Source organism: Podarcis cretensis (assembly GCF_951804945.1).
Source record: "Podarcis cretensis genome assembly, chromosome: 17".
In the NCBI taxonomy this organism is placed as follows: Eukaryota; Metazoa; Chordata; class Lepidosauria; order Squamata; family Lacertidae; genus Podarcis; species Podarcis cretensis.
Window position 1 is genome coordinate 36241506 of NC_137187.1, and position 25677 is coordinate 36267182.

Here is a 25677-nt window from a genome sequence, read left to right on the forward strand (position 1 = left end):
TCCCTTTCTCCTGGTTTATTGTGAGCTCGGCTGCTGAACGGTTTTGGTAACATTCGAGAGAGAACATTGCAACAGCTGATTAACGACACTGCAAGGAAAAATGACAATTCTACAATTTCCAATGTGTCTATATTACACCATAAATACACAGACAGGAGAAACGGGCAGAGGCAGGGCCTGCGTCCCAGAGCTCTCGAGGAGAGAATGCAGCTGGAGAGTCTCTCAGAGACCTCATTGCTCTCCACAAATGCACTCCCAGCACAGGTCCTACGGCAGGAGTTTGGGGAGAGAAACCGAGGCAGGGCCGGGAGGGAAAGGAAAGGGTGAGGGGTATTGTTTGTAAGGTTCTTTTACTCTTTTTAGAATAATTTACAATCTGCTTATTCACAACTATGTACAGTCCAAACCCGACCCAACAAACTCATGGAACAGAACTGCATACAAAAATAAAAGCTATACACAAATCAGAAAGAAAGAATTCCTCTCTCTTTCCCTTTTTGTTTTTTCTTCAGTTGAGGCTTCAAGAAAGAAAAGTGAAAAAATACAAAGAAAATGGCTACAGTACTGTGTTCAGAAATGGCCATGTTCTCCTTGGGTAGGGAAGGAGATGCCCTACACTGGCTTTCGAGCAGAGACCAGGGGCTGCAGCGGCTGGCAGGTGTTCTAGGGGCTGGCTGGCTGTCTTGCAAGAGCTAGCCCCTCTCTCCACCCCAGTTGTCCCCCTGCCCACTACCGTGCTTGGGTTGGAACAGTTCTGGAAGGCTCCTTGCCGCCTACCTGAACCTAGGTACTAGGAGAACTGGCCAAACAGAAGTCAATGCAAAGTGGGTGGGATGGAGAATTGCAAAAGAGGAGACATGGCTTTGGTTCGAAAGCTCAGCGTGGTGATGGGAATGGGACCTCACTTGTTATTGCTTCACCACTTTACATGGAGGGGAGAGATTAGGGTAGGCACATGCCAGCCCTGAATGGCCACGTAAGACAGGCTAAAGGGGATCCCAGTCCTGGCCTCACCTCAAGTGGGACGAGATGCTGGCTCAGGTCCACTGACTCATTGTCAAAAGGCCAATCCGCTCACAATTCTCTTGTGCTGCCACTCTCCCACTTTCCGCTCCCTCCACCTCCAAAGAGAGGGATTGGGCCCTCTAGCCAGTGGGGGGGGGGGGGCAAGTGACCCTCCAGAATCCAGCCAGCCAAGGACTAGGCTACAGCTTCCCCAAATGGGCAGAGGCACAAGAAAAGAGGATCCAGGATGTCTGTTTCCTGCGGTTCTTAGCACTGGATTCCCTAGCACTGCTTGTCCGTGCAAATATCTGATGTCCCCAGAGCTAAGGAGAACGTCCATCCAGGGGTAGGGCAAGGCATTTTGTGGATGGAGAAAAGTTCACCCTCTTCATACCAGGACAATGATGCAGGATACTAGCAAATTATACTCCGCTGGCTGGTTAAGGCAAAGAATAAAAGCAGCCAAAAAGATCTCCTTTTGATATTCCACAGAGCAGATTCTTTTCTTTTCTCTCATGGTGATTTCTGGTGAAAGGGTGAGGCAGCAGGCCCTGCTTCTCTAGGAGAACTGTCAGGAGGCGGCCGGGGCTCCTTGTTCTGTGCCCAATAATAGAGCGGGGGAAGAGATCGTCAGGAGAGCAGCATTTGGCATGGAGATCTGTAATAGCAAGATCAGCCCCGCGGAGGGAAAGAAAAGCACATTTCAGACCCCCTTCCTCTGGCCAGTTCCATGCACGTGGCAAAGCTGCCTTTGTATTTCACTTCAAGGCAAGTGACCTTAAAGTAAGAAGCCTGCATACTGCTTAGACTTCTCTTTTGGCTGGATTTTCTGTCGATCTGATCGAGCTCTGAGAGATGGAGCTTCTCTGGAACCAGACCCAGGGTCTGAAAAAAGCTATTGGCTTATGTCACAGCAGTGTGAGAACGGTGTGGGGTTTCTGGGCACATGTAAACACATAATTTTCCTAGTGGTCTGAGGTGGATCCTCACCTCTGGAACCAAGAGTGTTAGAGCCTCTAGCCTTTGAACTTAATAAAGCCCCCACCCCCCACCGCAGCATACAAACTTCACAAGTCAGTCTATGTGATCCAGCCACATTACACTGCATTGCACAGAAATAAAGATTTGGGTTTCATTCATACAGACTGCTTGTATCAAGCCTCCTGTGAGAAAAATATGTGCCTAGAGGCACATGCAAATTGTTTGTTTGTTTGTTTGTGGTCAGTACACTTGCATTTCCTAGTTGACAAACGTGTAAGCAGGAAGAAGGGTACTGCAGTTTAGAGATTCATCAACTAACAAATCACAGGTTTTCAGACATAAAGATGGTGGTAACCTGCAGATTTGTCCTTAAATAATCATCACTGAAAAACATAAGTCTCTCCTCTTATTATTGGGTTAGGAAGGATGCAAACCAACCCTCCTCTCTCTCTCCATCCCATCCCCATTACTGGGAGATGAATACTCACCCCTGAGGTCCCCTATGGAGCTGTCTGGGCAAGTTGGCCAGTTACAACCATTCAATCCTGGCCATATTGCCTTTTCTTTCTTTTTTTGTGCAAAATGATAAACGGAGGAAGACTTGGCTATTTGGAAACTCAGATAAAATGTTTTGCTTATTTGATTTCTTGTTCCCTTTTGTTTTCTTTAAAAGCAATGTCTTCTCCCATTTGCTTCTGAGAGAATGTTATGGCGTCACAGGCAAAAAAAAAAAGGAACTCCCCACCTGCAAACCATTATTATTATTATTACTAACTTTTTTTTAAAAAAGTGCATCAGAAAGAAAGAAAGAAAGAAAGAAAGGAGGCAAAGTTCTTTCTTCTTACCAGTCCGATCAAATCAAAATAAACTCACAAAAATAAATTAGCAGTAGCTTAAAAAAATAAGTTACAAAAACCAAAGTTATTAGAACTCTCTCTCCCCCCCCCCAAAAAAAAATCCCCAATGTTTTGAACACCCTGTTTTCCAGCTAGGAGGGTTATGCTGTGATGCGCAAAGGAATAAAGGCACCAAACGACCCAGGAGGGCATGTCTGAAGCAAGGGAGCCAGATGAACAGAAGGGGCATGTGTGAAAATTATTACTGGTTTTTGGCATAGAAGCCCTGCAGTGTCTCTGCTTTGTTTTACTACAAATGGCTTAAAATACTATTATTATTATTATTATTATTATTATTATTATTATTATTCCTCCTGCTTGGCCTTTGCCACCACTTCATACATGCTTTTCATCACCATCGCCCTCCTTCTGTTCCTGATGGCACCACTCTTTTTTTTTTTTTTAAGCAGCAAAGGAAAATAATAAAAACCCACTCTGCAACAACGGAGAAGAAAGAAAGAAAAAGAAAGCAAAATTAAAGGTAAGATTATTTCTGGAGTGCTTGGGCCGCTCACTGAAGCAGCAGGGCTACTGCCCCTTGCTTGGGCCAACCTGGTTCTACAGTTGCTGTGTATATTTCCCTTTTTTTCTTGTTGATTTTCTTTTTATAAAAAATACAATAAAAATAAAAAATGAGTTTTTTTCGTTGTTGTTTTTTTTATCCCTGCCCCTCCCTCATGAAAACTTTCGTGTGTGTGGGTTTTTTTTGCTTTGTCAATTGTCCCTTCCCCAAAGTCATGATGTGCCGGGAGACGTGTCGTTCACTGTGCCGTCCGTTAGTCTGTCCTGCCCTTCTTGGGACTCGTGTTGCTGCTCCTCTGCGGCTGTGTAGTAGCTATTGTCCTCGTCGCCGGGGCTGCTGTGGTCCTTTTCAGACTGCTCTGAGTCCTCCCCCTCTTCCTCCAGAGTCAGCTCAAACTGGAATTTCTCTAGGCAGGCTTCATCGTCCTTCTCCGTGTCGTCCGGAGGAGGAGAGGGGCTCTGGGGGATCATGCTGTGGTACCAGTCCCTGTTGTCCTCGAGGGTGTCCAAAATGTCTTGTGCATCTGGGTGCACCAGGTCCGCCCACGTCTCCCACAGCGGGTGCACAATGTAGTCAATGAAGCCCACCTGAAACACAAGCGGGGGCAGGGAAAGAAGAGGGTTGGTAACAGAACGGGGAGCAGTATTGCTGTTATGTACTGAGTGGAATAGGATCCAAAATGCAGCAGTCTGATTGGTCCTAGAACAATAGGATTCGGAATGCAGCAGTCTGATTGGTCCTAGAACAATAGGATTTGGAATGCAGCAGTCTGATTGGTCCTAGAACAATAGGATTCGGAATGCAGCAGTCTGATTGGTCCTAGAACAATAGGATTTGGAATGCAGCAGTCTGATTGGTCCTAGAACAATAGGATCCAAAATGCAGCAGTCTGATTGGTCCTAGAACAATAGGATTCAGAATGCAGCAGTCTGATTGGTCCTAGAATAACAGGATTCAGAATGCAGCAGTCTGATTGGTCCCAGAACAATAGGACCCAGAATGCAGCAGTCTGATTGGTCCTCAGGAGCCACCCAATCCAGCTCCAGGTGGAATCCGCAACCTGATTGGCCTACAGGAGAATCCCGGAATTAGCCAATCACGTGGGGCCCATTGTGTAAATAATGTATATAAAGCAGACATTCTGGGGGAATCCTCCTCACCACTATGAGCTGAATAAAGAGCATGAAATCTACTCTTGACTCCGAGTATATTTCAATTGCCAACTGCAGTCCCTTCAAGGACACCCATGAACTCATCCTGCGCTTCCTCAGGCCACAGAAAAAAGGCCTGGATGCTTTTGTACCAGGTACATTGTGGGAAGGGGTGTGGGTGAGGGGTGGCTATTTAGGCACTAGAATAATGCAGCGATAGGGCAGGGAACGTTTAACTTCTCTTAGCCCAGAGTCATTCCCAGAAACTCCAGCGGGTGCAGAATGCTGCAGCGAGGCTCCTCACGGGGTCCCTGCCATGAGAACGTATTCACCCAGTGCTTCTCCAGCTGCACTCGCTCCCAGTAGAGTACAGGGTCAGATTTAAGGTGCTGGTTTTGACCTTTAAAGCCCTTCACGGCCTAGGACCCTCGTACCTACGGGACCGCCTCTCCCGGTCTGCCCCATGGAGGACCTTAAGGTCCATAAATAGCAACACCCTAGAGGTCCCGGACCCTAAGGAAGTTAGATTAGCCTCAACCAGAGCCAGGGCCTTCTCAACACTGGCTCCGGCCTGGTGGAACGCTCTGTCTCATGAGACAAGGGCCCTGTGGGATCTGATTTCTTTCCGCAGGGCCTGTAAGACAGAGTTGTTCCGCCTGGCCTTTGGCTTGGAATCAATTTGATTCCTTCCTCCTCTTTCTTTTTTCCTTTTTCCTTCTGTGATGGAACTCCTATTTGGGGACTTCCCTGGCTTTTTTTCTGGCCCATGTAGGACCAGTCAGGATAGTTAGCCTTGGTGAAGACTTGACGTTTTCATCCCCCCAAAAGTTTTTGAGTTTCTGCTGAAATGAGGCTGCATTTTAATGTTGTGTTTTAATCTTGTTTTTAAAGTTGTCTTTCAATCAATTGTTTTATACAGTGGTGCCTCGCAAGACGAAAAGAATCCGTTCCGCGATTCTCTTCGTCTAGCGGTTTTTTCGTCTTGTGAAGCAAGCCCATTGACGGCTTAGCGGATTAGCGCTATTAGCGGCTTATAGCGGCTTATCAGCTTAGCGGATAAGCGGCTTAGTGGCTTAGAAAAAGGGGGGGGGAGGGAAAAAAAGTCGGAAAAACTCGCAAGACATTTCGTCTTGCGAAGCAAGCCCATAGGGAAATTCGTTTTGTGAAGCGCCTCCAAAACGGAAAACCCTTTCTTCTAGCGGGTTTTTCGTCTTGCGAGGCATTCGTCTTGCGGGGCACCACTATATCTGGTGTTAGCTGCCCTGAGTCCGGTCTTGGCTAGGGAGGGTGGGGTATAAATAATAATAATAATCAGCATCAGCATCAGCATCAGCATCATCATCATCACCCAGAACAGTGGAGGAATGGCCTGGGGAGGACCCAGACGGGTGAGCTCCTAGCGACTCCAAGCCACAGTGGACAGGCATGATTTTTGCCCCCCCGGGCCTGTGCCCTTGATGGGGGACAGCCTGGCTAACCCATAGGTATGTCCTTGCATCCTCATCTCTGGGTTTTGAGCATAAGCCGTAGCTTTGTCTTTTCAATATTTTCCTGAGTCATGAGGACTAGAAAAATAGTATTCTGCCAAAATTCTCAGAGGCTTTCTGTAAGACAACATGCTCCGTTCTCTATACAGTGGTGCCTCGCAAGACGAAATTAATTCGTTCCGTGAGGCTCTTTGTATAGCGGTTTTTTCGTCTTGCGAAGCAAGCCCATTGACGGCTTAGCGGATTAGCGCTATTAGCGCTATAGCGGCTTTTAGCGGATCAGCTGATAAGCGGCTTAGGGCTTAGGAAAAGGGGGGGGGGGAAGGGAAAAAACCCTGCAGGAACTCGCAAGACATTTTCATCTTGCGAAGCAAGCCCATACGAAGCGCCTCCAAAACGGAAAACCCTTTCGTCTAGCGGGTTTTCCGTCTTGCAAGGCGTTTGTCTTGCGGGGCACCACTGTACCTGCTATTCCTGTTAGTGCTAAAACGAGTGCGGAAGTTAGCTAAACTGTAACTAACAACCCCCCTTCCCCTAACAGCTGTCTTCTTTAGCACTGAAAGGGTGAGGTACATTAAAGTGTTTCTAAAAGGCAATAGAACAGTCGGTTCAACAAACAGTGGGACAGTGCTTTGGAGGAGTGTGGGGCTTGTTATAGCTGGCAAGATTCTCTCTTACAAATATTTTAAAAGACTACAATCCACACTCTCACCAAAATGGTACAGCAGGGAGCTCTCTGTTAGCAAAATTAAACATTCTTTAACAGTGGTGCAGACGTGGGTGTGATGGCACAGTTTTTAGTCCAGAGGTGCACACAATCATAAATGACCTAGTAACTGTGGGAAGAAGAGCACATTCCCAGTTCCCACAAGGAGGGAGCCAGGCAGAGGGGCTCCAGGTTGAATCCATGATATTCCCGGTCAAAAAGGGGGCCCAGGAAGTTAAGGGGGCTTGAGCCAGCCTGACAGAGAATGCCACACCAGGCTATGTGGTTCTACGGTCTGAAAGCATACAGCAGCTTCTTTTTGCTAAAAACAGCAGTTTCTTACAGGGAAAGGCAAATTTCTGGCAATGGATCCTCTGTACCAACTCATGGCTGCCGATTCCTTGCACAAAAAACACTTGCCTGTAAAAGACTCAGCTGTGTATGCTAGAAGCCATAAGCTGCTGGCTCACAGTCACAGAAAAGAAGCTTGCTTGCATCCCAGTGCCAGATTCCTGCTTTCCTCCAATGGACATGGCAGCCCCTCCTTTCTCCTGTAATGAATCTAGGGTTTCCTTTCGCCGTCTGGGCTGGCTATGTTTACTCCCTACTTCCTCCCTGTCCCCCAACTTTTGGTGAAGTTGTATTTTTGCTGAAACTCTGGGATGGAGGCACAATGATGCTCCAAAGGTAAGTGGGTTTTTGGCAGCAGCCATCCCATGTCTGAATTTTCCTAGCCTTGAGACCCCTCTCTGCCTCCCTGGAACATTATCCCACTTGGCCACCACGCACCTGCGATTTCTCCACAGAGGCCGTGTGCTTGTCACACATGGGGCTGATCTCCATGCCCCGCTCCCGCTCTTTGTCCCCCTGCCGGAAGAACTCTTCCATGATCCGGTCTGTCCATTGCCGATAGAGCTCCAGCGGCTTCGTGGGGTTGCTCAAATCTGCACAGTGAACCATGTTCCGCAGGACCTGGTTGGGGTCAGGAAGCGCAAGAACAGTCAGAGAGAGGCAAGAATGCGGAAGTAGCTCCTTCCTGATTCTCAATAATAATAATATTATTTTATTTATATCCCGCCCTCCCCAGCCAAAGCCGGGCTCAGAGCGGCTAACAAGTAACACAGCATTCTAAAATCAATTCATTCTAAAATCAATTCAAAATCAAATTAATGGCAACCATTGGGCTAGAGTTCTATGAGGATTACCAAAGGACGGGGTCAGACTGTGCCTTGGCCAAAGGCCTGGTGGAATAGCCCTGTCTTGCAGGCCCTGCGGAAAGATGTCAAGTCCCGCAGGGCCCTAGTCTCTTGTGACAGAGCGTTCCACCAGATTGAAAAAGCCCTGGCTCTGGTTGAGGCCAGCCTAATCTCCCTGTGGCCCAGGACCTCCAATATGTTTTTGTTTGAAGACCGTAAGGTCCTCCGTGGGACATACCAGGAGAGGCAGTCCCGTACGTACGAGGGTCCTAGGCAGCTGAGCACCAAACCCTTGGGAAGCAAAATGGTGAGTTGTGTGTCTGCATGTGTGCAGAGGGAGAAAAGACCTAGATAGAATCAGCCACCCTCTGCTCTCAGAGCCTAAGGAGTTTGGCGAGTGGGAAACCTAGGAAAAGGACTGTGCAAATGAAGCAAAGGCTCTGGCTGTCCGACCCATGTGGCGAATTTCCTGCACCACCACAGCAGTAAGGCCTTCTTGGTCTGCTACTTGGCGTGGGTAACACCAGCGCAGAGGGCCCAAAGGAGGGTCTGCAGCTTATTCAGTTGTCAGGTGACAAAAGGAGCCAATGGGCTTTCTAAGGCCTTGGGGTGGGCAGTGAACACCATCATTGTCGTCACTACTGCCAGGAAGATACAAGGAGCCACAGATTGCCCAGTCACCAGAAATGAGGGGCTCATGCCCCAAGGACGCAATTATGCATGTGTTTGTATGCCCAGGCTGTTTTTCCCTGCAGGATCTTTAAGGCAGGTAAAAGGTAAAGGACCCCTGGCCGGTTAAGTCCAACCAAAAGCGACTATGGGGTTGCAGCACACATCTCGCTTTCAGGCTGAGGGAGTCAGCATTTGTCCACAGGCAGCTTTCTGGGTCATGTGGCCAGCAGGACTAAACTGCTACTAGCACAACATGACACCGGGACAGAAGCCATAGTGCATGGAAACGTTGTTTACCTTCCTGCTGCAGTGGCACCTATTTATCTACTTGCGCTGGCATGCTTTCTAACTTTAAGGAGGAGCAGCTGAACCACAGGACCTTTTCCCAGTCTTAACTGTGTTTTCAGTGTGTGTATTTTTTTAAATTTTTAATATTGTATATATTGTATGTTTATATTTTCTTTTTTTTGAAGGCTTCCTTGAAAGGCTGTTGTTAGGCAGCAGGCCAACAATTTAAATAAAACAATGTCATCTGTCCACCCCCCCGCCCAAGCCTCAGATGCTGGACTGGTTCAACAGCTTGAGCAACACATCTGAGAGCAAGCTGCTGCCAGACGACCCTTGCAGCTGCTTCCCAGCTTCCTTGTTGCCATTTTATCTGAATGCCAGTTCCGGGACCAGCTGCACTTTGCCTCCCCAGCCTGCCACTGTGGTGGGGACTGAGCTCTTTCCTGCTTATCCTGGGCAGGGCTGTGCCTCTGACCAACCTTTCCCAATCTGTAGCATGCAGGACTTCATCCAGCCTTGCCCACCTGTATTCTGTCAGTGTAGTTGTCCAGCAGAAGCACCCCTGAGCTGGTCACTTTCTTGGTCTCCACCATCGTCTTGAGGTCGGCCAAGAGGCTCATATGTTTGGACATGTCGGTAGCCAGGACCTGCAGAAGTAGAAGCCATAATTTTTGGTAATGGAAGGGGATCACTCTGCGTTTCGACTTTCATGGGCTCCATGCCTTGGTTCGTGCTCCATCCTTCCTCTCAGGGAATTTAGGCTCCTGTGCAGACAGACAGCAACCCAATGTAGTTTTCTTTCATCTGGCCCAGAGGTTTTCAACCTTTTTGTGTCTACGGCTCCCTTGACCAACTACCTTCTTTCTGAGACACCCCAGTGGGGCTCAGGAGCCCAGTTCTGTCACCCCCTTCCTGCAGAGCTGGCAGCCTCTCACCCTTTTTCACGCACCCTCCCTTGTGGAGGGTTCCCTCAGCCTCTCCTCCTCTCCCCTCTCCTTGGGAGTCCTCAGGGCAGCCACTGCTGCTGCCCCTGGTCTCTGAGCTGCGCCCCCTGCCCCAAAGAGAGGTCCCTCCTCACACTGCCCCACAGGGACCTAGGACTTTCCAACAGCAAGAGCTGAAGGACAGGCTGTCTGGACTTCCTCACCTGCTGGCCTGCTTACTCTGAGGCCGCCTCAGCTCCTGGCAACCAGCACCCCCTGGCCAGCCCCAGAGGCACCATTCGCCTGGGGAGCTTGTAGCCAGGGCTGCTGCAACAAACAGCCATGGAAGCCTTTGGGAGGCCGAGATGGGAGAGGGCATCAGAGGAGAAATGGAAGGAAAGAGGGACGGAGGCCATCACTCAAGGCACCCCAGGGTGCCACAGCACACGGGTTGAAAACCACTGGCCTAGCCCCTCCACGAAGCCTAGTGACTGTGGGGCTGCCACTCTCGGGGGGGGGGGCTTCCACAGTCCTCTCCTTAGTGCTCTTGAGGTTGTTCTACCATATCTGTTCTGAGGAGAGACAGGCTGAAGAAACACCAGGGCTGTCAGCTGATGAAACCATTTTTAGATTACTTAATCAGGGACCTTTTAACTGATTATTTTAATCAACTAAATTTACATGAGTTTGAACATTATCATAATGCCAATGAGCTAATCTCTCGCCTCTCCCCACCTTCAGGATTTTCTCTGAAACAACAGAAACAACCTTAAAGCTCCTCCTAAATCAGGCTGCGGGGTTCTGCGTATCCTGGCATTTGAGCAAATCTTGCAAAAAGTCTGCTTCGTCTTGTCGTCACCCACCCAGAATAGTTGGCAAGAAAGTGACTCTTGCAAGCCACGCATCTTAGTCCACTTGGCTCTATCTCAAATATTATACAGAGCCAGTGTGCCTCTTTGGGGCTCGTGGGAGATGGGACCAGGATGTTGGGCCTGCAGGGCATCAACACAGCTGCCAGCTGCCAAGGATGCCTGGCTTGAGAGCTCTGATAACACCATCCCTCCAACCCACAAACCGCTGACTGGCCAAGCCTTTTCCGACTGGGGTTGCCACGTACTCATCATGAGTGGGCCCTGTTGCGCCCAGAGCAGTCTACAAAGTGGCTGGCTGATCTAGAAAAAAGGAAGGATGGATGAGGAGGGAAGGGGAACCCCCAGAGAGAGGGGACATCATTCTGCCTGGCAAGCTGCAATGCTTGGGCTAACGGAACATGTGCCGTCATGCAACACGGAATTCCACCCACCCTATTTTTACTTCCAGGGAGCAGAGGCTGCTTGTTGGTTTTTCTGCCTCAGCCTTGGATGCTGCATATCTGAACTTTGGGCGTTGGTGCCATTTGGGGATGTGCCTTAGGCAGTGATGTGCCTTGTGCTACCGTGGTCAATATGTCAGAGTCACGGTATGCCACTGTTTCAAATTATACAGTCCTGCTTTTGGGGAACCAGAGCAGAGGGGACCAACACAGAAGCCAGCGAGATGGGAGGCAGTTTCTGCATTAAGACAGAGGATCAGCCTTGCCACCCATTCCTCAAATCCCAGGTTACATTTCTCTGCTTGAGGTGTAACTACAATTTCCTCCTGTGTTGGTCTTTGCATACAACTGCTGCCATGACATGTGTTCAATGGGCAGCAAAGGAATGACAGGAGACAAATCAAAATTATTCTGCTCATTTGAAGGTCCACCAGGTTGGTACTTCAGACAGAAAGCCTGACAGGGATTATGTTCCTTCCTTGTGCAGTGTCATTGTGAGAAATATACAGTGGTGCCTCACAAGACGAAATTAATCCGTTCCGTGAGGCTCTTCATATAGCGGTTTTTTCGTCTTGCGAAGCAAGCCCATTGACAGCTTAGTGGATTAGCGCTATTAGCGGTTTAGCGGCTTTTAGCGGATCAGCTGATAAGCGGCTTAGGAAAAGGGGGGGGAAAGGGAAAAACCCCCGCAGGAACTCGCAAGACATTTTCGTCTTGCGAAGCAAACCCACAGGGAAATTCGTTTTGCGAAGCGCCTCCAAAACGGAAAACCCTTTCGTCTAGCGGGTTTTCCGTCTTGCGAGGCGTTCGTCTTGCGGGGCACCACTGTAGCAGCAAGTTTCATACCTCTGCTTTTAAACAACTGAATTCCCCAAGGCAAAAAATGAGGAATGGAACCTCGAACTGGGAGACCCAGCCCAGGGATGGAGCAGGGGGAATGCAGGCTTGTTCCTGGAAGCAGCCAATGGCTCTCCTTTCTGAGGCTCACCATGTCGATGACCATCTTCCGCAAAGTCTGTCGCTGCCTCTTGCTCAGGTTCTGGAAAATGTCGCAGTTCTCCTCCTGCAGCAGCTTGAAACCCACCGCCAGGTGATGGTTCTCCAGGACTGACTCGTCGTTGTACATCAGCGCCAGCTCTGAATCTGCCAAGGAGGATCACATTAGTCGCTGTCACGGAGAACAGGAACGTATATTTCATTTTAGTTGCTGACACCAGCATATGGCTTACAGGATGAAAAACAAATGAAATAAAAATGAAATCATCAAACAATCTGAAATTGCTCGGAGCGGCAGGAAGGAATCATGAAACAAAACGCAGCAATAAACCAAAAGACTCTTCAAAACCAAGGCTTGGTGAATACATGTAGTCTGGGAGGCATGTGGCTCTCTGGGGGCGAGGAAGGCGAGTTTCACAACCTAGGCACCACAGCCCTGTCTGGTGTCACCAACAACTGTACTGCCACCACAAACAAGGCCTCTGCTGACTAAATCAACAGGCAGCTGGATTTGTAAATTCAATCCCTGAGGTCCCATGCAAACCACACACTTGCACCTGCCTTCTTCCTGCCTGCTCACACCCTTGGCTATGGCTTGAAGCTACATATAGTCATACCTCAGGATAAATACGCCTCAGGTTAAGCATTTTCGGGTTGCGCTCTGCAGCAATCCGGAAGTAACAGAACGTGTTACTTCTGGGTTTCTCCGCTCGCGCATGCGCTCAAAATGACATCACGCGCATGCGCAGAAACGGCGAAACACAACCCATGCAGTCGCACATTACGTTCGCTTCAGGATGCAAACGGGGCTCCAGAATGGATCCCGTTCGCATCCAGAGGTACCACTGTATATGCTATTCCAGAACAAAGAGGCTACCTAAGTCCTACAGAAGCAAAACATCTACAGAAGGAGGAAGAGCGGAGCAACAACCCACAATAATATTCTGCCCTTGAATAACCCAAAGTACAGGAAGGCAGCACTTTTTAGTTATGCACCTCCCTGTAATTTTACAGCAGCTCCTTGCCCTATCCACAGTGGATTTGAAGAGCAACTTATTTTCTGATGTTTGGAAACTACTGTCAAAGACCTTGTGATGCTCCCAGAAGTCCCTCATAAAGCACCTGTCCCCAGGAAGTCCTGCAGCTACTTTGCCGAGCCCAGACTTTCCTTAACACAGCAGCCGCCACCGCCATCTGTTATAGAAAACAGTAAGGCTTTCTCTTTATATTATTACACAAGTATTTATTTTTATGTTGCAAAATTATAAACCGCTTCACAGGCTGAGGTTATCAAATTAGCGCACAACGAGGTAAAGACCATTTCTACAAACTCTAAAAACAATAAAACAATTCCTAGAGATGTACAATTAATATTTCATAAATGATGGGGTCACTCTTCAGGAAAAGCCTTCTCAAACATGACGAAACAAAATTATCTACACCAGACACGTGGGGTGAGATATATTTACCTGATAATCCATCCAGACAGGAACACAGACAGTTAAACATGGATATATATTTAATTAAAGAACAAAACAATCAGAACAAATACTCCTTCTATACTGAGGTGTTACAGGTCTAGTTTTCTGATCTAATGCAACTGCCTATCTTTCTACAACAGCTATCTGAATTCCTTTAAATATATACTTTATTATCTCCCTCACCTCATTTCTTCCTCACAGCCACATTCTCCAACCAAACTGACATTCCCAGACACCCTTCTGGTGTAATCCATTTTAAGTCAACCCATTGTCCTGTTTTATTCCCCTGCTGTCAGTCATTCCTCTACAAGCTCTTCTATCACAAACCCACCCCTAGCAACTTGTATCTGGGATAAGTAAGTCTTCTTCCTTCCTTCAGCTCAGGGATAGGAGACCTTGGGCTCTCTAGACCAGGCACCCCCAACCTGTGGCCCTCCAGATGTTGTGGCCTACAACTCCCATGATCCCTAGCTAAGAGGACCAGCAGTCAGGGATGATGGGAATTGTAGTCCAAAACATCTGGAGGGCTGAAGGTTGGGGATGCTTGCTCTAGACACTGCTGAACTATCAGTCCCAGCAAGCAAGGCCAACAGGCTGGTGGGAGTTGTCATTCAGCAACATCTCGATGGTGGACCAAAGGTTCCTCACTGCTGATGTAGCTTGCCAGTGCTGAAAAGAGGCTCACAATGAAACCAACATTTATTTATTCCTATATGGCGTTTAGGGCAGGATTCACTTAACCAGCCCCATCCGTGGAAACCCCTGGAGCAACGTACAGGGAGAGGAGAGCAGGGGTGGAAGGAAAAAATTTCATCTGCCAAGCAGCAATGCATGTAAAAGCAGAATGACTGGAAGAGTGTGGAACTCAACCCCCCCACAAAAAATTATCTGCTTAATAAAAAGTATCTACCTGGATTCCATTTAGTATTTTTATACTAATGAAGTTACATAATCCTCTTAAGTATGATAAAGATCTGCTTTTGTTCGGTATTAAGTTGTCTACTGCACCAGTCAAGGCCCCCTGACAATTTGAGGAATGTCTGGAGCATGGACAAAAATTTGGGACAGTGGGATTATGAAAGGCTTTTGGTGGCAAAATAAGGCAAGGGCCCAGTTTTATACCCATGACAATCCCTGTTTACTTCTTTCTGGTGGCGATCGCTATCAGGGGGTTCCAGTTGCATGAGGCTACGGAGGGAAGACAGTAAGTTCGAACTGGAAATTTGTTTACTATCTGTATTGAAAGAGATGAGCTAATTCCTCTTTAGAGCGTCACCCTCCCTGGCCCCATGGCTGTGATTGAGTGGGAGAAATTGCTTCAGTCCCCAGGGCATCTTCCATATCTGATTTGCCAGGCCAGCTTTTGGTAACCCTGACATCTTTCCCCCTTTGCATCCCTTCTAGGGTGCACAATATGAAGAGCACTGGGAAATTCAGCTGGACTTATTCCCTCCCCTCCCGAGCAGGGCTGGGAAAGGAGGGCGAGTGGCAGCCTGGAGAAGAAGGGCAACGCTGAAAATTACCTTATACAGAATCAGGGCCACGAGTCCATCTCTCTCAGCACCATCCACACTGGCTGAGGCTTTCAGTGTTTCCGGTGAGAGCCTATCCCTGCCCTGCCTGGGAATTCTGGGGATCGGGGCTACGGCCTTTCACAAGCGACTGCTCTCCCTCCCCCTCTGAAAGTTTAGCAATGGGACTCCCAGAAGGAGGCCATGCATGTGTGTAAATTGTGCACACACAGAAGCATACCTGAGAGGGCCTCACCTGTCCATCTTTGAGGGCTCTATGCCAGGTTCCCTCATTTCAGGAAGCAAGCGGTGGTGGTTGTTTTAAAACCATACAAAACAGACACTCGTGGCAAAGAGCCATTTATCTAGCTGCAAAAGCCCATCAGAACAAACACACCTTCACTGCCATGTGATGCTCAGGATGTATTCCTGACCCCCACAGAGCCAATTCCAGGGACCTTGTGCAGGACTTCCACTGCTGGGGCTTCTTTGTTGCATCTCGAACACTCGTTGCCCCAATTCCACGAGGCAGCCCCTCTTTGGATCTGCCTTTACTCCCCCCTCCTGAAAATTAGCAAATTTTCTTGGGTTTTGAGGAAGGGGCGTTTGCGACATTTTAAATCTAGAATAAAAATCAGCACAGCACCTTGGGCAAGTTTGCAAGCAGGTGTGCAGGTGTCAGGTCTGAACTCTCTGTTACGAAGATGGGGTGCTGTTGCTGCCGCCTGCCTCACTTTCTCCCCCAACCTGTTTCTTGTTCTCTCACAAAGCATCCGAGTCCCCTCCTGTGCCTAATTTTACTTTGCCGGCACACGTCCTCTCAGGTTACCTAGACAACAGGGACACCCTCTCCCATCCGTTGTCTGATTCAAATGATTGGAGTAAGGACTGTGCTTGCGGAAGCACAAAGTAAGGAGGAGGAGGAGGAGCTGGCAACTCGAAGGAAAGCGCATGTTCATGTTTTAGTTGAGCGGAGACAGACTGCATTATCCCACCATCTGGGTACAATTCTGGGCTGCATCAATAGGAGTATAGCATCTAGATCAAGGGAAGTAATAGTGCCACTGTATTCTGCTCTGGTCAGACCTCACCTGGAGTACTGTGTCCACTTCTGGGCACCACAGTTCAAGAAAGAAACTGACAAACTGGAACGTGTCCAGAGGAGGGCAACCAAAATGGTCAAAGGCCTGGAAACGATGCCTTATGAAGAATGGCTAAGGGAGCTGGGCATGTTTAGCCTGGAGAAGAGGAGGTTAAGGGGTGATGTGATAGCTATGTTCAAATATATAAAAGGATGTCACATAGAGGAGGGAGAAAGGTTGTTTTCTGCTGCTCCAGAGAAGTGGACACGGAGCAATGGTTCCAAACTACAAGAAAGAAGATTCCACCTAAACATTAGGAAGAACTTCCTGACAGTAAGAGCTGTTCGACAGTGGAATTTGCTGCCGAGGAGTGTGGTGGAGTCTCCTTCTTTGGAGGTCTTTAAGCAGAGGCTTGACAGCCATATGTCAGGAGTGCTCTGATGGTGTTTCCTGCTTGGCAGGGGGTTGGACTCGATGGCCCTTGTGGTCTCTTCCAACTCTATGATTCTATGATTCTAAGAGTGGAAACACTCTTAAGTGTCACATGCAGAGATCTCAAGAAGGTTACAGCCTGCATTGAGTAGCACACCCTACCCAAAGCACCGCAAGTTCCAGAGCTGACCTTAGCAAGGTGTGTCTGGATATGGCCCTATGGTATTCGTATGAACACCTTTGCACAAGAATGCAAGTTTGCAAGTATTTCTCTGAGTGAGGTGAAAGTAACTAAACCAGAAGCAGACAGGGTTTGTGTGTCAAAACTGTCTGCGGCTGAATCCGTATGGAGAAAAACAATGAAGCACGTGACAGAAAAACAGTACTTCTGTCTAGTCAGGATTCAGCCTCAATCTGTTAGCCACCATCCATCCTCCAACCACCTCCAGACACTCACACAGGACCTTCACTGACTTCACTGGCTCTGATTTGAAAGAGAAGTAGAGCTGGGTATCATCTGCATACATAAGTCTCTCTTTTCCTGCAACAACCCTATAGCAACCTTGTCAAAAGAAAAGCAGTTCGGCCGGAGGCATGATAAGGTGACATTACAAGGTGCAGGCAAAAGAGGCACATTCAAATCCTTTTCCGTCCAAGATATCCTCCACATATGACACACATGCGTACCCCTCCCCCTCTCCCCACCCACTCATGTTCCCCCCCCCCGACACCCCTTTGCCCCCATCTCCCTGTGCTACTCACTGGTATTGATCAAGAACTGGTTGGAGACACCAGGGTGGTCCACATCATGGATGGCAGCAGCAAATATTGCAGCCAGGATCTCAAGGTCAGTGAAGACAGCCTGCAAAGGACAGAGGGAGAAGCTGCTACAGGTATGGTGTTTCTGCCCTCCTTCGTGGAGGAAGCTGGTGCTTCGCTAACAAGGAGAGATGCATCGTTATGAAAGGGGCCCACTGCTAGCAGAGAGCGAGGCTAGATCTCCAAACCCAAAGATTTGTGTGTTGCCACCATGTGAGGTAAGTCACCAAAGCTTATAGGCCAGAGCATTTCGGTGATACAAATCTTGCTGAACTACAAATCCTATCAACCCTGACTATCAACAGTGCCAACTGGGGCTAATGGGAGATGGAATCCAACAACATCTGGAAAGCCATAGAGGTTTTAACTCATGGGTTAAATCGTGGTTTTGGATGTAAAAACAGAAATAATAATAATAATAATAATAATAATAATAATAATAATATCAGTGGGGCTAATTTTTCTAGCCTCTCAAAAGGAAGTATTGCCTATTGCTTATTATCATCATTACCATTTCTATTGCTATGGTGTTTTGCAACACACATGAAGTTATAAGAATTGCCTGTCTAGATCAGAGTAGAAGCCCATAATAGGGGCATGATTGGGAGAGTGCGCCACCCCCTGTTGTGCCCCCCCCAGCACCAGGAATGGTGCACTATACTGACTCTTAAACACTGTGCCCTCCGCAATGACAAGAATTAGGCAGGCAGCAGGTTTGCAAACATACTGTAATCTCTTGCATTTGCTAATAAGTCTTGCAATACTTATTGGAGCTCTGTGGCCAATAATCTGTCTTGTCTGCTCCAAATCGATATGCGAATGTCTGCTGCCCTCCTTCCATCTGCAGCTCCTGGCCACGTGCAAGTTTCCTCTCTGCTTCCTTTCTGCCCTAGTTTTCCTTTCCGATTCCTGGCTCTTGCCTTCTCCTCTCATTCTGCTGCAGCTTGCTTCTCCCACACCCCCAGACTTAGGCCCCTACTTCATTTTTATCCATCCTCTCCTAGGATCTTCTGCCAGTATCTAAAATCAGAGCAGTTCAGCCAATGGCAGCCAGAGCCACTCCAGGCCACAGACATCCACCCTGAGGCTGGCAGCAGTGGAGACAATCAGCCAGTGGATTCACCACTTAATACACCAGAATCCAGATGTTTTGAATCCTCGTAGCCCTGTGAAACATTAGGCTGGGAAATAGTGACTTGTTTAAAGGGTATTTGGGCCTAAGCACAGATTCCTCAAAGGCCAGGTCTGCCAAGTCCAAGTGAAGCACTACAGTCCCTGTGCTTATGACACAATCCTCGGCTACAGGCACCCAGTGAGCAATCTCCGCCACCCCCAAATAGGCAGGCAGGTGGACTGCCCAACCACCGCACAAACACACTCACACAATTCACCGGCTATGGAAGACAAACCCTTACATCCAAGGCAGGTGTAGACAGAAGAACGTGAGTGGACTGCGTGACGTCAGCAGCATGGAGGCTGTTGTGATAAGCCACGTCGGCGTGATAGTGGTCTTCTAGCGTCATGATGTAGGTGACTAATGTGTCCACGGGGATCTTGAAAGTTTTCAGCAAGTCTCTTTCCTGGGTGGGGTGGAATAAGAGGAGTGAAGCGTTTGCTGGGAAAGTCTGGCATCAGCCCCCACCTAAAAACAGTTGCTCAAATGAGTGCCGTTATCTTTCTCTTTCCCCTAGTGGAAAAGATAAAAGCGAGGGACAGAAACTTGTGGAACCTTGAGCAGCCATTACAATACACCAAGAGAGGATGAGCGAAAGGCTTCTGCCCACGCACCGAGCCGGAGTCCCTTCCCAGACATCACCATTCAACGTAGATTAAAGAATATTAAGTACTCTACAGAAAGAAAGAAAAAGGAGAAAAGGGACCCTCCCTCTGACTGACAATCTCATGGGAACATTAATCAGAAATAGATCTGCCTTTTCTCATTTTAGACAGTCTATTCGATCCAGTCCCATGGGGGGGGGGGCAGGCCTAGCCTAGGACCCATTGGATCACAAGTTGGCACTGCTACCATCAAGTTGTGGCAACGGGCTCCAATCCTGGCCTCTTTGCTGTGCCAGCTGCCCACTTCTGCCCTGGCCAGAGCAAGCGGTTGGGCTGGGGATCAAGCCCCACTGCTGCTGGTCAGATGTAGGATTGTAGGCTAGCGCAGTGTTTCCCAACCAGTGTTCCGCGGCACACTAGTGTGCCGCGAGACGTTGCCTGGTGTGCCGTGGGAGGGAGTCGGGCGAGTCGGGCGGCGAGAGGCCTTAGGCGCCCTGCAGAAAGGCATCCTCTTTGTGGGTGGGTTCTCCCCCCTCCCTTAGCGCATCGTATTTAGTTGGGGATTCTGGAGAGGGGGGCGGGGGCGCGCTGGCCCCGAGCGGAACAGACGCGCCGTCGTCCCCACCTCCCTCTCCTCAGTAGCTCCGAGCCGACTGACTGAGGGTGGGACGCGGCCAGCGGCGTCCTCTCTCTCTCTCTCTCTCTCTCTCTCTCTCCGCCTCCCAGCACCGCTTTTCCCGAGGCGGGCGCGCGCCTAAGGCTGAATGGGAGCAGCCTGGAGGCTTGGCGGCCTCTCAGCGGCTCCTGACGGGCGTCCCCGAGGCGGGAGGTGCTGAGCAGGGGCTCTGCGAGAGGGCGCGAGGGATGCGTGGTGGTGTCTGCGCGCGCGTGACTTAAGAGGGCGACCTGCTGCCTCTCCTCTCTCTCCCCTCCCTCCCCTCATGGGCACGGAGTCCCCGGCACAGCTTGGCGCTACTACAGCTACAGCTGCTGCTGCTCCTAACGCCCAGCCTCTGAGGGACCGCAGTCTCCCGCCCTCTTTTTTTTTTTTTTTGGCGGGATGCTGAGGTAAAGGATCCCCTCGCGCGCGGGCGGGCATCTCTTTGGGCAGGGCGCGTGTGGAGGCTTAAGGTGGGGAGTGTGGAGGGGTTGCCGCTTGCGAGGGGAGGGTTCATATTGTATTGGGCTGCGGTGTGGGCGACACGGCTCTCCAATGGCCAGCCCGCGGAGGAACATTGAGTTGGAGCATTTCGAGGAGAGGGACAAAAGGCGCAATTTTTCATATTTCTGTTTACTTACTATTTCATAATAAAGTAATTATAAAATACTTTCTTTGTGTTTATTTGATTCCTATTAAAGAGAGTTACTTTATATATAGTCAATATAGGCACAGAGTTAATTTTTTAAACATTTTCTAATGGTGGTGTGCCTCGAGATTTTTTTCATGAAACAAGTGTGCCTTTGCCCAAAAAAGGTTGGGAAACACTGGGCTAGCGATCTTATTTATTGTGGCAAAAGCATTTGTGGGATGGAGCCACTCTGTCAACGCAACGGATCCAGGTAGGCTCAAGTCCATAGAAGTTTATAGTAAATATATTTACTAATGTTTGATGGCACCACCAGGAGCCCCAACCTGCAACTCAGCCAGATCTCTCCTTAAATGTCCCCTCTGAGGACAGGGAGAGGACTTGGAAGTGTCATCCACCAGGAGACAAAACAATTTGACTCAGAAACAGCCATGTCTCAAACAAGCTGCAAAAAGGGCACCTCTTAACACTGAAGGTGCTCAGGGAGATGAAATCATGAAACACAAGAACTCTCCCAAAATTGACACACTCCCTGCAAAAAGTGCTCACCCCTTCAATTTTTGTGGAATCCTCCTTGTTTTTTTGACTTGCTTCTTGTATACAACTCCATATGTATTGAAGTGATACAGAATAATGAATCCAACTGACCTAGAAAGGCACACCTCAAGCTTCATCTTCATATACAAGTCTTTGTACATTGAAACAATATTGCAGCCCGAGCCAGTAGGAGGGTGTGAGCATGGGAAGAGGACACGGCAGTGCGAGCACACGTACCTGGAATATTGTATACATGATGCAGCTGAGCGACCGATTGTTGGTGTACTCGGCGACCCGGAAGATGTTAAGGCCCCACTTGTTTAGGTGTTCCAGTTCCTGTAAGAGCGTAGTGGGGGGAAAGTTGGTACTCTTTTGTCACAATGGGTTTCAAGGGGGAAGGAGGTCACCAGAGCAGAGATGTGGAACAAGTGAAGAGAGCAAACCCCACGGTGTGTTCTCCCTGGCAGTCCAGCTGGAGCCTGAGCCGCCATTCCACACTGGGGACATCACCAAAGGCAAGACTGAAAAACCATGTCACCAAGGAGGCTAGGAACATTGCCCTTGCAACTGCTCCAGAACACCCAACATGGCTTCAATCTAAGAGGCCATTTAGGGGCCTGGAAGCCAGGCAGTGTTTACACCAGTCCTGCCCAACCTGGTGCCCTCCAGCCATTGCTCAACTGCAACACCCATTCATCCCAGACCACTGGCCAGGATGGCTGGGGCTCCAAAACATCTGGAGCTCACTAGGGTGGGAAGCCTAGTTTAGCTCATCTGTTTTGAGTACAGTCACCAGTAACACTAAAATTTAGAGACACAGAAGCAGCAAGGCTTTGCCAATAGGGTTTTTTTTTTTTTTTTAATTACCGCATGCAGCTGGCTTAGAAATCAAACCTGTGAGCAGCTGAGCTTCTTCTAAAGCTTCGTAGCTCACGAGAATTTAAAAATGGAACAAAAAAATCATAGGTCCACCATGATCCTTTCTTTTCATTCTGTCAATTTGAAGACAGCTCCTTAGTACTCCATGATTACGTATGCTGTGATTAAATTATGCAAACTACTTAAACAGGAATTTTCTGCTAAGGCAGTGGTTTGCAAATCCCTCCCCACTGTGTGGACCACCTGAATGTTGCTGAGGGCCTTAGCTGACCCACTGATCCTTTTTCTGCCTGTTGCAGTAATTGCAATGCACTTGAGCTAGATGCCGAAGATTTTAAGTTCCATTTTAATCGCTTCTTTTATTGCTTACATTGTACTTTATCGTATGAAAATCTGAATCCCATAAAATTCATATTGTAATACAATAAAATACAATATAAAATAAGTAATAAAAATATAAGTTTAAATCAAGATGAATATTTAGAGAAGGCATGCTGCAGACCACTTGGATGAAGCTCACGGACCAGTCTGAGAACTACCTGCACCAAGAGAAACATTTCCTCTTTCTACATTTCAGTAAATATTCCCTGCTGCTATAAAAGAACATTATTGGACCACTTCCTTCGGCCAACAGCACTGTATTTGTGTTAAGGGTGTTGTAGAGCTGCACACTCTGGAGCTTGACTTTTTAAAGATGCCAAATCCAACTTTTTGTCTTGGTTACTCATAGGGTGTGGCTACTGGTTTAACACCACCCTTCCAAAAAGCGAACACTTACTTGCAAATATAGCAGATGCGCTGAGTTGTCCTCAAGAATGGTGTATGTGTGTGTGTGACCTGGCCAGGCCGACTTGTCCACCAGCCCCCACCCACCAGCCAGCCCCCTTACCTTCATGAAAGTGACACACCAGGGTGAAGACACTTCACCCTGGTGTGTCCTTTTGAGAATCGCTGTGGAATTTGGGGGGCAGCCCTCTCCATGAAAATATTGGCAGACCTCACTGTCCCCTGATAGTGCCCCTGAAATATAGGCACGGTAATTTCAGAAACAGTGGCTTCTGTTACCTTTGCCGTATTGAGATAGCACTAAGAGTATTTTGATACCATGGGGTAGATTGTAATTTGTACAACCCTGTTTTATTTTTTTAAGTGCATAAAGAGTGTTTTCTGTGGTGCTCTCCATATTTTGTGAGGCTGCAACTCCTATCATCCCTGATCTTTGACTATGCTGGCTTCTGCAGCAGCTGGGAGTCCAACCACACTGCCTATCCCTTTGAAGGTTTATGACTACACTTATATTTGTACTTACTGCTTCTGACTATACTGTCATGGCCTCCAGCCAAGACAAAATAATAAACTTGAATTAGTCCATGAGACGTGCCTAAGCACTGGGTGCACACCACCAAACAATGAGGTGGCCATCCTAGTGTAAGTTAAGGACATATTTGGTGGAACTGTCCTAAGATTGTGAATTCCTGGCAAGAGGTATTGACTGAGTCTGGACATGACATTCCCGGCTTCCAAGCGCTGAGGCTGCCTGCTTCCGCCTTGTGCCCTTTCCTCGTGCTGCAGCTTCAGCAGATCAACCCAGGTCATTTTAAACCACTGTTACTCATTACATCAAAAACAGACAACACCTCCCAGTTTTCGACGTAGCAGGCAACTGCGGTTGAAGAGACTGAGATTGAAAGAAGGAAACCAGCATATGAATGGGAAGCGGCGAGTGAAATGCTTGTAACTGGCTTTATGAATTATGGCTGATTAAGCCATGAATGTTACTTCCAAGCAGGTCCTTTACATCATTAATAAAGGTAAAGAGCTGTGTCGTCTTGGGCTGATGAAATAGAAAGCAAGTCCCAACCGACACCAACTGGCTAGGAATGTGCAAACTCAGTGGTGGTAAACCTCTCTGGTCAAGTGTGCCACAAGTCAAGCCCAAAGTATGAGGAAATACGAGGCCTTGATAGAAAGTGTTGCACATGCAGATCTGCATGCTTTGATGACCCCATCCTTTTTGCCTCTAGCCCAGGGATCAGCAAGGTTTATCTTGCCCGGGCCGGTTCACTCCAGCGGAGATCCCTCTGTGGGCCGGAATGCACGTGCGCCCATGTTTTCCAGCATCTGCACAGAAGCGATTTCCAGCAGACACGGTTTCCGGCGCCACGGAAGCAAGTCCCTGCACTGCGCTGGTTTAGTGCTGCGTGCGGGGACTTGCCTAGCGGGCAGCTCGGTTCGGGGGAGGCTCATGGGCCGGTTAAACAACCCCCGTGGGCTGTTTGTGGCCCATGGGGCTTAAGTTGCTGACCTCTGCTCTAGCCCACTGAGCCTGGGAGTAAGACGCAGGACAGTGCTGGAGAGGAAAGGAAGAATACAGGCCTGACTCTGCATTACCCACTCTTGTCCAGGCATATTGCAACCTCTCACTTCCTGCACCTGTTCTGCCGTGACCATCTATTGTCTAGTTGCTAAGCTGCCACTAAACTGGCTGTTTGGGGGGGGGGGAATGGAGCACTCAGAAACTGGGCAGTAGATTATCATTGGGGTAGTTGGAATGTCATGTCCATTAACAAATTAACTACGTTCTGTAGGCATGCAGGTGATGGAGAAATACTGGCTCAAAGACAAAACAATCAGTTTTATTCTGGGTCAATGGAGAAAGCTCCCATGTCTTCTCTATACTACAAAAGGCAAGAAAGTACTGTTGCCATATGCCTGGAATTTCCCATATATATCTGGCATACTGCAGCCGGAAGCAGTGCCCAGGTGGAAATCACTAAAAATGTCCGGGGAAAAGTGGATGTATGGCAACCCATGTCAGCAGTGTTGTTTTTGGCGATTTCCCCTAAAAATAGTTCCAAAACTTCTTCTTTGCTAATTTGCCAAAAAACGCTCAACAACTTTGCCAAAAACAAAGCTCTGGATTTTCACTGTTTGAAATATGGCAGCCCTAGTACTGTTGGTTCTGGAACCAGAACAGAGCAAAACTGGATTCAAAGAAAGCCCTGCCAGAGTCTGTGATCTGTGACCCAGAATCCCCTTCAAAGCTAGATATACCCTTTGACTTTCCACACCAGCCGATGCCCATAATATGGGTGCCAGCTTCCTGCCGCCGCAAATCTCACCTTACTGAGCGGCTCTTCCTGGTCAGTTTTGATCCCAAAGCGGGGAATACTGGAATTGGTCAGGCTGGAACTGTGCATGAGTTTCTTGACTCCGCTGATCTGGCACATGGGTTGCTGCCTCTTCTTCTTCTCCCGCTCTTTCTGTGTTGGGGATGGAATCTCCACATCGTTCTGCTTGTCTGAGGATGAAAAAAGACTGCATCTGAGAGAGAGAAAGAGGACCAGGGCGAAAGACTGAAGGTGCCACTGTTTGACCTGCGCAAGAATCTCTCTGGGCAAATGGGCACCAAGGGGTTACATGACATGGGTGCAGTTCCGCTCCATCTCTCCAAAACAACAACAATGCCTACATCAGGCAGAGCTTCATCGCTAGCTCACATATTCCAGCCTGAGCTCCTGGCCAATAGTCCCATTCTTCTTGTAGTCAGTGCCCTGCACAGGATAGTTCAAGAAAGGATGGGTGGTCTATGGATGCTGTGTTAAAGACTGTACATGGGCAATAATTTCTCAAGGGACTTGGGAGGAGGTATTGTAGAGCCTTCAGTTACAGAATCATAGATTTGTTGAGTTGGAAGGGACCCTGGCAATCATC

The 25677-nt window shown here is 48.5% G+C and overlaps 1 protein-coding gene across 6 annotated transcripts in view; it reads right to left on the reverse strand.

Annotated features, from left to right (window-relative positions):
- Positions 1 to 25677, reverse strand: part of PDE4A (phosphodiesterase 4A) — a 357141-nt gene continuing 331464 nt past the window's right edge. For all 6 annotated transcript variants that reach the window (XM_079960036.1, XM_079960032.1, XM_079960033.1 and 3 more), the window contains 8 exons: positions 25086 to 25264; positions 21322 to 21420; positions 18877 to 19041; positions 17405 to 17504; positions 12129 to 12283; positions 9430 to 9552; positions 7539 to 7721; positions 1 to 3992 (listed from right to left, as the gene is read on the reverse strand). In XM_079960036.1, the coding sequence (XP_079816162.1) occupies positions 3618 to 3992; positions 7539 to 7721; positions 9430 to 9552; positions 12129 to 12283; positions 17405 to 17504; positions 18877 to 19041; positions 21322 to 21420; positions 25086 to 25264 (1379 nt within the window). In that variant the 3' untranslated portion in view covers positions 1 to 3617. The remainder of the gene's footprint in view (positions 3993 to 7538; positions 7722 to 9429; positions 9553 to 12128; positions 12284 to 17404; positions 17505 to 18876; positions 19042 to 21321; positions 21421 to 25085; positions 25265 to 25677) is intronic.